This window comes from Hemitrygon akajei, chromosome 27 (assembly GCF_048418815.1).
Source record: "Hemitrygon akajei chromosome 27, sHemAka1.3, whole genome shotgun sequence".
Lineage (NCBI taxonomy): Eukaryota > Metazoa > Chordata > Chondrichthyes > Myliobatiformes > Dasyatidae > Hemitrygon > Hemitrygon akajei.
The window spans coordinates 13,249,830-13,263,442 of record NC_133150.1 but is presented as its reverse complement, the minus strand read 5'-3'; the positions used below and the strand labels follow the sequence as shown (position 1 = coordinate 13,263,442).

The following is a 13,613-nucleotide window of genomic DNA, read 5'->3' as shown; positions in this document are numbered from 1 at the left end:
ATTCTGAGGATTCATGGATTGGACTGTAGTTCAAGCTAACGGTAGTTCATATTTTCCTCTTTCAGTTTTATATTTTTTATCGTGTTCTCGCCCTTTCTTTCTTGTTACGGGGGTTTGGGAGATCCGTCAGTTTTTGTACGAGGGAGGGGTTGGGGTGTTTGGGGTTTGAAAACTTTGGTTCCTTTTTCTTTTTGTGTGTGGGGGGGGGGTGCTGATATCTTTCTCTCAAAAAATTATACGGTTTTCTGCATTCTATGGCTACCTGGAGAAGAGACAACATTTAGAATCGCATTCGGCATACACACCTTGATAATAAGATGAACATTTGAACCTTTGAACTGTCAAATTGGACATTGGTGCCCCAGCTACTCCCTGCTCATAAAGCTTACAAAATTGAGCACAGAAGTAGCAGCTGGAAGTACCCCAACCAGAGCTAGTTAATCGGTCAACAGCCGCCTCTAGGTAAATCAGTGATTAGTAACAGTTCTTGTTACAAATCAACATTTACCTTCTTTCTGCCTTTCTAGTCTGCAGGAAGAAGCTGGCCAGCTGCAAAGGATTTTGCCTTTGATAGTCGCTCTCAGGTTTGAGTGAATCAGTAGATATTCCAAAGGATGACTGCATGGAAGAATGCACAGCGAGTGTGAAAAATAGCACATGGTGCTGGAGTGGGCTTCCAGCTGGCAGCAGAAGGAGCATTAGGACATTCCCACAGTGTGAATATCTCAATGCGGATGTCTTCCTGAGGAATGAACACTGCACCTGGCTATCAGTTCCATAAAGGTGTCTGCAATGATGACAGCAATTGTTTTGCATCTTGGGAATGCAAACCAGTGCAGGACTGTCACGGTAAATGATAGGGCCTTGGGAAGTGTTGTAAAACACAGGAACCTAGGAGTTGTAAGTATATATTCCCTGTAAGTGATGAAACAGGCAGAAGGCAGCTTTTGGCATGTGGCTTTATCGGTCAAGATATTGTATATAGACATTTGAATGCCATATTGCAATTGTACAAGATGTTGGTGAGGCCTTATTTAGGGAAATGTGTCGAGTTTCAGTCAGAGAAATGCCATTAAGCTGGAAAGAGTGCAGTGGAGATTTACACGGATGCTGCCTGGGTTAAAGGTGCTCTGATATAGAGTGAGTTTGGGCAGGCTAGAACTTTATTTCTTGAAGCATATGAGATTAAGAAGTGACCATATAGAGGTGTATAAAATCTTGAGGGGCATACAGTAAATATTGTGAATGCATGTAGTCTTATTGGCAGGGTTAGATAGTCAAAATCTAGAGGGCATAGCTTTAAGGTGAGAGAAGAAAGTTTTAATAGGAACCTGGAGGGCAGCTTCTTCACATATACTGAACAATAACAGCATTTAAAAGACAAACAGGTACATGAACAAGGAAAGGTTTAGCAAACAAAGGGACTGGTTTACATGGGGATCATGGTTAGTGTGAGCAAGTTGGGCCTAAGGAGCTGTTTCTGTGCTATTTGATTAAATGATCTTATTGCCTCCTCCTAGGATGTAAAGCGATGTGGTTACTCTTACCGACTGCCTTCGATCTGCCCCGTCTCCCAATGTGCATCACTTTTCATGAAAGTTAATCGGGGTACTTGTTGAAATACCCCGATTGGCCACAGTAAAAGGGCAACAGTAAAAGAGCTGGCCACATATACAAGCTGAGGTTGCAACAGCTTTATTTGCGTGACAGTGCACTGCTGCGTGAGAACGATATCTGGAAATCCTGACTGGCAGTTGGTTAGATAGCACCGGTTGGGGTACTCCCAGCCACCATTTATGTGCAAGTTTATAAAGGGGAGGGGAGTGGCTGTACAGGACCCAAGCTCCAGTTCGACAGCACTAGCAAACCAGTAACGCATGCCAATTGATGTAATGATCCAGCCATTCTTCAAACTTCTAATTGGTATCAGTATTGTGCTTAGCAACTGCACTACAAGCAATCACCATCTTATAACAAGCTCAGAGGGAAAGTGAGCAGCGCTGATGAACCAAGTGGGTCCTTAGGGCTCATGTTATGATGCAGCATTAATAGGTGCATTCAAGTATCTTTAACCGCGAATGAGGTCGTTGAACTTCTGCAGCACAACATCCTGGTCTTAGCGACTGGACGCATGCTGTATCACAGTTCACTTCCCTCCTCCTGTCCTCCTGCGGAAAAAGGAAATTATCCTTCCTTTCTGACTCCTGCAACAGGGTCTCCAGTGTATCCTCAGAATACTGTGGCATGAATCTTCTTTCTACGCCAAAATTACTGGTGCCTGATCCCTTTTGTGTATTATCCAAAGTAGACCTATTTTGCTCCCAATCAGCGTTGATGAAACCTGTCAATACTGCACGCAGATCAAGTCTGCTCTCTCCCACATTGTGAAAAAATTGAATGGTTGTAAGGTTGATAAAAATTCCAGAATATGTACAGATGCACCCAACTTTAAACATTACAGGCTGGTTTTCACACAGGCTAGTACAGTAGGTGCTGGTCCTGTGTGACATTTATCCCTGCTGAAGCAATAAGCTAATTAGTGCTGGCTGCAAAAGGAATGGTTTTAATGAGCAAATGTCTGTTTTCTGGAGCTGTCCAATTTAACTTCCCTCGTGTTTTTCAATGCAGGTTGCTGAGGGGAATAATCTATTTGGGGGGACAATTGCAGCTGGTGCAGAGTATTGATGTATTTCATCAATCCTTTTACATGAAGGAAGAGCAAAATACGTCCAGTTGGGACCATCAAACCAGTAACTTAGGTGTAAATATCCAAGTTAAATGAATGATTAGATGCCACAATATTATTTTCCGATAATCCTTTGCGATTTGCCTGCAGTCTCGGCTACAGTACAATAAGATGTGATTTGGAATTAGTTTAAAGGGAGAAAAATAGCTCACCCACAGTCATTAAGGATATGCACTGTGCAGGAATCAATATACCCACAGCATTCTAGCTCCATTTGCTGCTGTTGGTGAGATTTACCCATGTAATGCATGAAATGTCGTTCGCCCCGCAAAGGTAATGGAACCATTTTTATGACATTGTCAAATGAATAACAGGTTAAGTTACAGTACCTTTACAGTACCGGTGACCCAGGTTCAATTCCTGCTGATGCCTGTAAGGAGTTTGTAGGTTCTCCCTGTGACCGTGTGGGTTTCCTCCGGGTGCTCCGGTTTCCTCCCACAGCCCAAAGATATACTGGTTGGTAGATTAATTGATCATTGTAAATTGTCCTATGTTTAGGCTCGGGTTAAGTTGGGGAATTGCTGGGTGGCGTGGCTACTCACTGGATCCCAGTAAATAAATAAATAAAAAGTTGGTTACATTGAAAGTATTCCTGATAAACTGACAACCTGCTATTGTCTTATTTTAGCCTTGTTCAGTAACTTTGATATCTTGAGGAGTAAAAAAATCTTGTGAAATTTGGCAAGGTTATCTGTGTATACTTTTTACGCTATCTGTCTCCTTGCATGATTTCTGTAGATTCATTTTTTTAATTGTGCTTGCCCCATTGAAGGCACTTAGTGTCAGAAGAGAGCGAGCCAGTGGCTCCTGCTCACTTCAATGGGACAACACAGCAAGGTCAGTTCACACATAACAATACCTTGCATATCTAGGAAGCCACGAGGCAATTGTTTTCTCCCCTCATGGGAATGAGTGAGGACTTGCAGATGGACTTCTTACACCTTGATATTTAATTGGAAGAGAGGAAGGTATTGCTCCATTTTTGGATCTTTTACATTGGTATTGCAAGAAAAGGAACTAATACCATGTTAAATTTCTAAGATGGAGACCGTTATGACAATGTGATATACTTTCTCACCATTTATTCTTATTTTATCAATTTCCCTTATCTTTGCAGCTAATGCTGTACTGATTGGCTTTCCCATGACTATGCTACCCTCCTGATGAAGAATCTCAGCCTGAAACATCAACTGCCTATTGCCCTCCATAGATGCTGCCTGACCTGCTGACTTCCTCCAACATTTTGTGGGTGTCACTCTGGATCTCCAGCATCTGTGAAACCTTTTATGCTTGTGCAGAGATGCTCTGCTGTTTACAATGCACGCTGACTAATACGTAAAGCAGAACACTATCCAAGTGAATCTGAACAATAATTACGTCTGTTCATCCAAGTTCCCATTGAAAGACTTGCCTTCTGCCCTCCTTCACTCTGTAATGGTAATCACATCACGACTGACACTTTCTTCATTCCGGTTTTACAGCTAACAGTGGGAATTATTCAGGCAGCTGAACTCCCTGCGCTGGACATAGGTGGGACATCTGACCCTTACGTTAAAGTCTTCCTGCTCCCAGATAAGAAGAAGAAATACGAGACAAAAGTTCAGAAGAAGACTCTAAATCCTACCTTCAATGAATCCTTCGTATTCAAGGTAATTCCTCCTAGCAAGCAGCGATGGATTGAATTGCTTTCTCTCAGTCTTAGAGGTCGGTGTTATTCGTTTTTGATGTTAAATACTTTCTGATAGCATCCAGTGGATATTGAATAATAAACCCATTGAGACTCAATGGTTTTAATTACAGCAGAAATTATTGACACCAGGCTTGAACCTCCTTTTTGTACAATTTCTGCAATGCTCTTTTTTGTATACAAGTAAGCAACATCTACTTTGTTTTTCAATTATTTAACTCTGAACACTCAGAAGTCACAACCCATCACTAATTTCAATTCCACAATAACCATTGCTTATGGAATTTAGGTGAATACTGATTACATTCAACTTAGTGGTCTCATGTCTATTTCCCACTCGTGATCACAGATTAATCAACCTGCATTTCCATAGTTACTATCTCTTCCCTTTTAGTTGGCACTCATCATCACAATTATTTATTCTTCAGAATTAAATTAGAATTTTAGATTAGGCTTAAAGGTAACTCCACCTCCAACTCAGCCCCAATTTAGTTTATACTAAGCAGTGATACAAATACTTCCACATTGCCTGGTGTATTGTGTACTCCAGTATCCAGTGTTGGATTATTGTATTATTACGAATCATTTCATCTATTTATAACCATATAACAATTACAGCACGGAAACAGGCCATCTCGGCCCTCCTAGACTGTGCCGAATGCTTACACTCACCTAGTCCCACTGGCCCACACTCAGCCCATAACCCTCCATTCCTTTCTTATCCATATACCTATCCAATTTTACTTTAAATGGCAATACCGAACCTGCCTCTACCACTTCTACTGGAAGCTCATTATTTAGTATACAATGGCTATTGTCATTTAAGAAATTTCCTCTTTATTATCTTTTTCCTAAGCAGTCCCTCAAAATTGAGGATGACTTGCTTTCACTCCAGTTCTGATGCGGTTTAAGAGTTTTACGTGCGATATGCAGACTACCGCATATGCGCCAGGCGATGCCTGAGGGCATGGGTGAGTGGATGGTTTGGGATGTTGACCATTTCCCTCCATGTGCTCTCACCACAGAGACCTGAGCCTCACGGTACATCCCCCGTTGCCTCATTTTAAGCAATCACAGGTCAGGTCTTCCCAGGAGGTGGAGAAAGTTCTCTTTTCTTCCCCCAAGGAGATTCTTGCATTCATAGATGAAACATCTTCTCCGTCCTATTAAGAGCTTGGAGTAGTGATGGCATTATGGGAGTCTGGTGCTTGGGAAACAGATGATGTGACCCACCCTGTGGAATTAGACAAGCATGATCAGAGCCTTTATGCTGAAAATGTATTCAGGTACAATGAAATTACACGAAATACAATGAAATCAGGTACTTAAATTATACATGAATTTTAGAAGAAAATACAATTAAAACAGTCCATTTTAATGCAAAGTGGTCATAGTGTTCCCAAACCGTGGATATTAGGGTTTTCAAAAAGTAATTACTAGGCAAACAATGAATGATTACAACCTTGATTCTCCAAACAATCTTATATCAGACTGCAATTCATATTTAGCTTTACAATCCAATAGTTTCATTAGTATCCAGAGTGACTCAGTACTGAAGTTTATTGAACTGAAAGGTACAAATTTAGCAGTTTGCTGTCAAATGTGGCAAGGAATTAACATACTCAAGGATATCGAACTACATTTTACTCTTATTTATCAAAGTCAAAGTTGTAATCATGTTACCTATTTACTTCTCCTCAGCTAAACTGGAGCATTTGAAAAATTGTGCAAAACATCTTCATTTTGTCACTGGTGCTACGTCTTACTCCTGAGGATGAAGATAAATCGAACACACTGCCGCCTGTAGGAGATTTCAACACACATCAACATCACCAAAAGCCAAATTATTCAAAATATTGATATTAAGATAATAGATCAATGATGTAGCCAGCACCTTTCTCAAATGACTATTATATGCCAATATGTATTAATGTCACAGTCCCCACAGCCCTATTCACATCTATTGAAATTAAAATGGTCCAGAGAGAGAGAGTAGCAAAACATTTTCCACTATTGATTGTAACCTACTTGGCATAGCAATGTTACAGCAGAAACCTTCTTTAGTGAAGGATATTTCCAATCCCATGGCTGTGGAAACAGCAGTATTATTTAACTGAAAACATTGCAATGTATTACTTGAGGAATTTGCCATGTATAACATGTCCGCAGAGGGGTTTCGTGTTTGATGTTACTTGTTGCATGACTTTGAGACGAGGGAAATTAAACTTATCATAGATTGCCAGGGCTAAATGTGTGTGGTAGTACTGACTGTGAATTATACCCTTCTCTGCATAATTCATTCCATTCTCTTCACTGAAGTTAGTTAAGTATGACTGGTAACCAGTACTCAAGTATGCATTTAGTCCTCCCTATATTCTTTTTTCCTATTTTCTCTTCTCACCTTTTTACCCAAGACAACAATCTTTGGTGGGATGTTGGTTTAAAAGAACCACTCTGCTTTGACTGGGAGCATGTCGTGTTGACACTCAGGCCCAGCATAGAACACACAGCAGCCAGCAGAAACAATCACCCCCAACACATGCTACTCACACCGATGTTGCCGGTTGGGAATCAAGATTGGTGATCCTGTTGAATGCTTTTCCTTATCTTGAGCCCAAGGCTGATGAGGAAAATGATAACATTCCCACTGTTAACCCCAAATTAAAAGATCAGCTCAGTGTAGGTGATGGGCTGCATAAGAGGCCCTTTCTAGCCTGCAAGATCAAAAGTCATCACGCAGTGGGATAACAGTTCACTTCTCTGGTTTCCATAACGAGTTCCAGACACTGGGAGCACGTAATGGGAATTCAGCTCATTATTGGGCCTATGATTTCCTGAGCATGAGGTGTTTCCTCAAACTCTTCATATGTGTTCTCAGTGCGGGAAGTTCTGCAGAGTGAGTACTGAAACTGAAGATTTATTCTACTATGGTCTCGTGAATGATAAATCGTTTTGAGCTGTGATGTGCCAAATCAACAGAGTTAGCCCCCATGGCAGTGTTATGGTAATAGTGAGCTATAGATTACAGCATACAAAACAATCCCCCATAGACTACTAACATAATGGCACCTGATTGCCCTCTGCATGTTCAAAGCTATTAGCAATGTATGTAATCTGTACACAAACTTGAGATTCATCTTCTTGCAGGCAGCCACAAAACAAAGAAACATAGAAACATAGAAAATAGGTGCAGGAGTAGGCCATTCGGCCCTTCGAGCCTGAACCGCCATTCAGCATGATCATGGCTGATCATCCAACTCAGAACCCTGTACCTGCTTTCTCTCCATACCCCCGATCCCTTTAGCCACAAGGGCCATATCTAACTTCCTCTTAAATATAGCCATGGAACTAGCCTCAACTGTTTCCTGTGGTAGAGAATTCCACAGATTCACCACTCTCTGTGCGAAGAAGATTTTCCTCATCTCGGTCCTAAAAGGCTTCCCCTTTATCCTTAAACTGTGACCCCTCATTCTGGACTCCCCCAACATCAGAAACAATTTTCCTGCATCTAGCCTGTCCAATCCCTTTAGAATTTTATACGTTTCAATAAGATCCCCCCTCAATCTTCTAAATTCCAGCAAGTATAAGCCTAGTTGATCCAGTCTTTCTTCATATGAAAGTCCTGCCATCCCAGGAATCAATCTGGTGAACCTTCTTTGTACTCCCTCTATGGCAAGAATGTCTTTCCTCAGATTAGGGGACCAAAACTGCACACAATACTCTAGGTGCGGTCTCACCAAGGCCTTGTACAACTGTAGTAGAACCTCCCTGCTCCTGTACTCAAATCCTTTTGCTATGAATGCCAACATACCATTTGCCTTTTTCACCGCCTGCTGTACCTGCATGCCCACCTTCAATGACACCCAGGTCTCGTTGCATCTCCCCTTTTCCTAATCGGCCACCATTCAGATAACAATCTGTTTTCCTGTTCTTGCAACCAAAGTGGATAACCTCACATTTATCTACATTAAATTGCATCTGCCATGAATTTGCCCACTCACCTAACATATCCAAGTCACCCTGCATCCTCTTAGCATCCTCCTCACAGCTAACACCGCCGCCCAGCTTTGTGTCATCCACAAACTTGGAGATGCTGCATTTAATTCCCTCGTCTAAATCATTAATATATATTGTAAACAACTGGGGTCCCAGCAGTGAGCCTTGCGGTACCCCACTAGTCACTGCCTGCCATTCTGAAAAGGTCCCGTTTATACCCACTCTTTGCTTCCTGTTTGTCAACCAATTCTCTCTCCACATCAATACCATACCCCCAATACCGTGTGCTTTAAGTTTGCACACTTATCTCCTGTTTGGGACCTTGTCAAAAGCCTTTTGAAAATCCAAATATACCACATCCACTGGTTCTCCCCTATCCACTCTACTAGTTACATCCTCAAAAAATTCTATAAGATTCATCAGACATGATTTTCCTTTCACAAATCCATGCTGACTTTGTCCGATGATTTAGCTTCTTTCCAAATGTGCTGTTATCTCATCTTTGATAACCAGCTCTAGCATTTTCCCCACCACCAATGTCAGGCTAACCAGTCTATAATTCCCCGGTTTCTCTCTACACAATAGAATCCACGATAAACTCCCCATAACGAGACCAACAAGTATCCAATGTGCGAATAAGGAACAAATTGAGCCAGCAATAAAACAGTAAAACAAAAGTAATTCTCACAATATGAACTACAGAGACCATGAATGTGAGCCCAAAGCCACGGAGCCAGTTCAGCGCTAATGTGAGTGAAGCCAGTCCAGGAGCCCGGTAGATACAGGCCGCAGCCTTGGAGCCAGTTCAGCGCTAACATGAGTGAAGCCAGTCCAGGAGCCCGGTAGGTACAGGCCGCAGCCTTGGAGCCAGTTCAGTGCTGAGGTGAGTGAAGCCAGTCTAGGAGCCCGGTAGATACAGGCCGCAGCCTTGGAGCCAGTTCAGTGCTGAGGTGAGTGAAGCCAGTCTAGGAGCCCGGTAGATACAGGCCGCAGCCTTGGAGCCAGTTCAGTGCTGAGGTGAGTGAAGCCAGTCTAGGAGCCCGGTAGGTACAGGCCGCAGCCTTGGAGCCAGTTCAGTGCTGAGGTGAGTGAAGCCAGTCCAGGAGCCCGGTAGGTACAGGCCGCAGCCTTGGAGCCAGTTCAGTGCTGAGGTGAGTGCAGTGTGAGAACAGAGCATTTCCCTCTAAGCTCAGCACTTAAATCAGCTCTCAGGCCCAGGCCCCGATGCTTCAATCAGGCCTGAAGTCTGCCTAGCAATGGCCGTACTTGCATTCTCAAGAGTTCAGTTCACGAAATCCTTCAGGAGACCTTAAAAACACCAGATTGTTCAGATGGTTCAAAAACACACCTCCAAAGGGGAAATTACAGGCTGTGAATTGCAGAGATCATAGTCCACAAGAAGTATATTTAATAGAGTAGCTAGTAAATTTGTGAGCTGCCCACAAAATGTCTTGGTGATATATGGCTCACATTACTTCTTGCATTTATGGTGTTTGCTCAATTTATATGTTTTTTCTCTAACTGATGAAAACTAAAACTCAACTGCTCCCTCTTTGTTAAATGCGGGAAATGCTTCCTGCAGAAAGTAAGTAATGTTGCTGAATGAGAAGCAGAAATGATGGGACAATTAGCCACATATTTAATGCCAAAAATATGATGAATTGTTGAATAAGTTGCTTCATAGAAATTTTCAAGTAAGTGTTCACAGTTGGTGAGACCAAGAAACAGGAATTCTCAAACCTACATAGTTAAAATGGAAATAACCATCTCCAAGCAGGGTGTACAATCTATTACCTGTGGAGGTAAGTAGACAGTCCACGTTTTGGGTTGAACCCTTCATTGTAGAACTGAAATGTTAACAGAGCATTTCCCTCTACAGAGGCTCTCTGACTTCCAGCAGCTCATTTCTTGCTCCATTTTCCAGCATTTGTAGCTTCTCCTGCCTCCATTTCTGTGCAATCAATTATCAATGCTTTTAAATAATACTTCATAAATTAGTAAGAAATATGCAAATAACTTTGACTTTTTAGAAAAGTTTCCAGAGGACAATTCAGATGCAAGTATTTATCTGAAACTCGGTATTTCTAGATGTATCTTAGCAATTTTTGGATTTCTGCCCCAGGGAAATTTGCTACAGTTATAACAATCAGAATATTCAGTGTAACACAACCCAACAGCAAGGGACAAAGTAAATTTGCAAATGTTCTGCTCTTTTTTTCATCTTTAAATGATATTTTATTCACAGGTTCCTTATCAAGAGTTGGGAGGAAAGACATTGGTAATGGCAGTTTATGACTTTGATCGATTTTCCAAGCACGACTGCATTGGTCAAGTGACAGTCCTAATGACCAAAGTTGACCTGGGGCAACAGCTTGAAGAGTGGCGTGATCTAGAGAGCGCTGAGAAAGAAGAGGTAGGGGGTTAAGTGCATGGATTGGGAGTTTTTGTTGACATTCTAACGCCCGATTGATTCAATTGATCCAAGATGTACTACTTCAGAGTTGAGAACTCATTTTCAAATCAAACTTTGCCCAAGGCACCACACTTAAATCTACCAAGGAGCATTTTATAATGGCTTTTGAGATGTTTACATTTCAAAACAATGCCCAAGTGGAGAAGCCTCAGGTCACATTATCATCTGCAGCACATGGAAATAAGTTTTCATGAAAGCTCAAAAACCAACTCTTCTCAAAATACTTGCAATGTTGTCTACACGGTAATCTGATTTCATTCAAAGGTTTCTTTGAAAGGGGGGGTGGTGGTGTTTCAAAAGAAAACCATCAGTTTTGTTTTGTCTATTTGAGTAGGAATTTAAATTTTGACATGAAGTCACAGTTCCAAAGATGCCTCAAGTGCAAGTTTAAGTTTAATTGCAATTAAAGCATACACATTTATACAGCTAAAGGAAACAGCATTCCTCCGGGGCCAAGGTGCATCACAGTACATACAGTCATACACAGCACACAACACATGTAGTTACAATAGCACATACAGTTACATGCAATAATATTAGCACAACTCCCTGCATTTTCAAGCATTCTAAATTTCTTCATCATTCCCATACAGCCTGAGAAACTGGGAGACATTTGTACCTCGTTGCGTTACGTACCAACAGCGGGGAAACTCACAGTCTGCATTCTGGAGGCAAAGAATCTAAAGAAAATGGATGTGGGTGGACTCTCAGGTAAGAGAACTGCTTACATGTAAGTGTCAAGATTTAAGAGGAGCATTAGAGCTAGAAGTAAGTGTACAGACTTGTTGCAATATATCACCAGCTCTACATGAAGTGAAAATTGACTGCATATTACTGGTTCTCAACCAGTAGATCCCTCAGGAACTGTTCAGTTTTTATCCTTCAGCTTTCCCAAAACAATGATCAAAATGTATTTCTAGTTACGAGGAAGAAAATATCAGAAGGCAGCTGTTGGATTAAGAATTATGCTTTGGCTAAGACTTGCTCATGGACTCTAAACGTTCTCATTTGTCGTCAAACATGCCATTTGAAATAAAAAAGAGCTGTGTCGTAAATATTGGTTTCAATTTAAGTATTATAAAGCCGTCTGAAAAGCAAACCAAAATATCTCTTTATTTCCTTTAGGAATAATGAGAAATAAAGGAAGAAAATCTTGCTTTGTATTTCCTGTTTGTGCTGGGCATCTGTTAACTCATTCACCTCAAGGAACTTTCAATTGCATTGAAGTCTGATTAGAAATAAAACAATATTTATTCAAACATTAGTTTTAACTTCCTTACACACATAAAAACACTAAATAGAGCTGAATTTAGTGGAAATCAAGTTGGCTCAAAAATGTGTTTTTCTTGAGGGCAGAATATCTAATTATAAATCCATACTTTTTCCATAATCCTCCCTTGTCACGCCAAATGTCTGGAGGCACCGAGAGAAGATGAGTAAACTATTAGCTTAGTAGCAGGGAGGATGGGTCAGGGCAAATGGATCATAAAACGTTTGTGTTTTATAACACAGGTCAAGGATAATATTGCACCATGAAAAGGGAATTTGAGGGTTTGAAGATGTAATCAATTTGGTTAGAAGGAATAAATTATAATGAATTATAGAGTTTTTATTTGTTATCCACCAAACAATGGAAAGAAGATAAAGGGACCGAAGTTATATGCAAAGGTGCAAGGAATTTAGTAACTTGATACTGTTGGAGAATTATACCCAGTGGGGGCATAGTTTTATAAATAAATCAGTAACTGTACACAGGAGAGTGTTCAAAACCAATGCCAGGCCAAGTTAAAGAGTGCTGAGTATCCAATACTATAAAATCAAAAAAGAGAGCATTTGGGAAACATTGGTAAAAGTCTTCATCAAGGAAGACTTGAAGTAATCATGAGTGTAAGTATTGATCTGGAGAATAAATTTCTGTGAGCTGATAACAGATTTAATCAAGAGAAAATGCAAAGAAAAGTTTTTGAACTTAAAAGCAGATGAACACTGGATGGTGTTCAGCTAGTTTAGGCACAACCCAGGGGAAAGGAAGAGTATTCAATACAGGATTTGCTGAATGACAGCATATTGGACATAAATGAAACAAATAGGGAAAAGTTTTAATAAATGTGTTCATAACTTTGTCAAAGACCAAGCTGAAGGCAAAATGTCTAATTTTTGAGAATAGGTTAACATAAAATGAGTGTGGTAAGTAATGAGGTGGACTGTAAGAGACCAGGATTACATAAACAAATCAGAGAACAGGACAGACATCAAGAAAGTGAAACATTTCACAGTAAGATCTAAAGAGATCCATTTTGATAGTTAGATATGATGAAGAGAGTTCAGTTCAGTTCGAGGTGGTTAGTTGAGTAACGTTGGAGAGAGAGAGAGGTGAGAGGTGATGCCATTGATCTTCCCGTTGTCTTCCAAAGTCCTGTTGTGGTCACTGACTATGACCATGATACGTACAACCATTCTTTAGTGGTGGAATTATCACCCAGGCAAGGATGGACACACAAATAATTCCCCACCGGTCGCACCTTTTCACACTGTGAGCCACTGATCAATTTCCCCAAATTGATCCTCCAAAACCCCACCTTCGTGTGGGTGCAACAAAGCTCATTCAGTGTCCGCACTGTGTGTCTGGTGGTGTGTCTTGGTGTGTCTGTCTGTGTAACAGTGGACCTGGCTTTTATCTCCCAATGTTGGACACCAGCTGTCCATCAACC

At 41.1% G+C, this 13,613-nt stretch overlaps 1 protein-coding gene across 6 annotated transcripts in view; it reads left to right on the top strand.

The window, feature by feature from the left end:
- LOC140717133 (synaptotagmin-B) overlaps positions 1-13,613 on the top strand; it is a 610,226-nt gene that overhangs the window by 515,996 nt on the left and 80,617 nt on the right. For all 6 annotated transcript variants that reach the window (XM_073030387.1, XM_073030384.1, XM_073030386.1 and 3 more), the window contains 3 exons: positions 4,228-4,395; positions 10,675-10,842; positions 11,496-11,613. In XM_073030387.1, the coding sequence (XP_072886488.1) occupies positions 4,228-4,395; positions 10,675-10,842; positions 11,496-11,613 (454 nt within the window). The remainder of the gene's footprint in view (positions 1-4,227; positions 4,396-10,674; positions 10,843-11,495; positions 11,614-13,613) is intronic.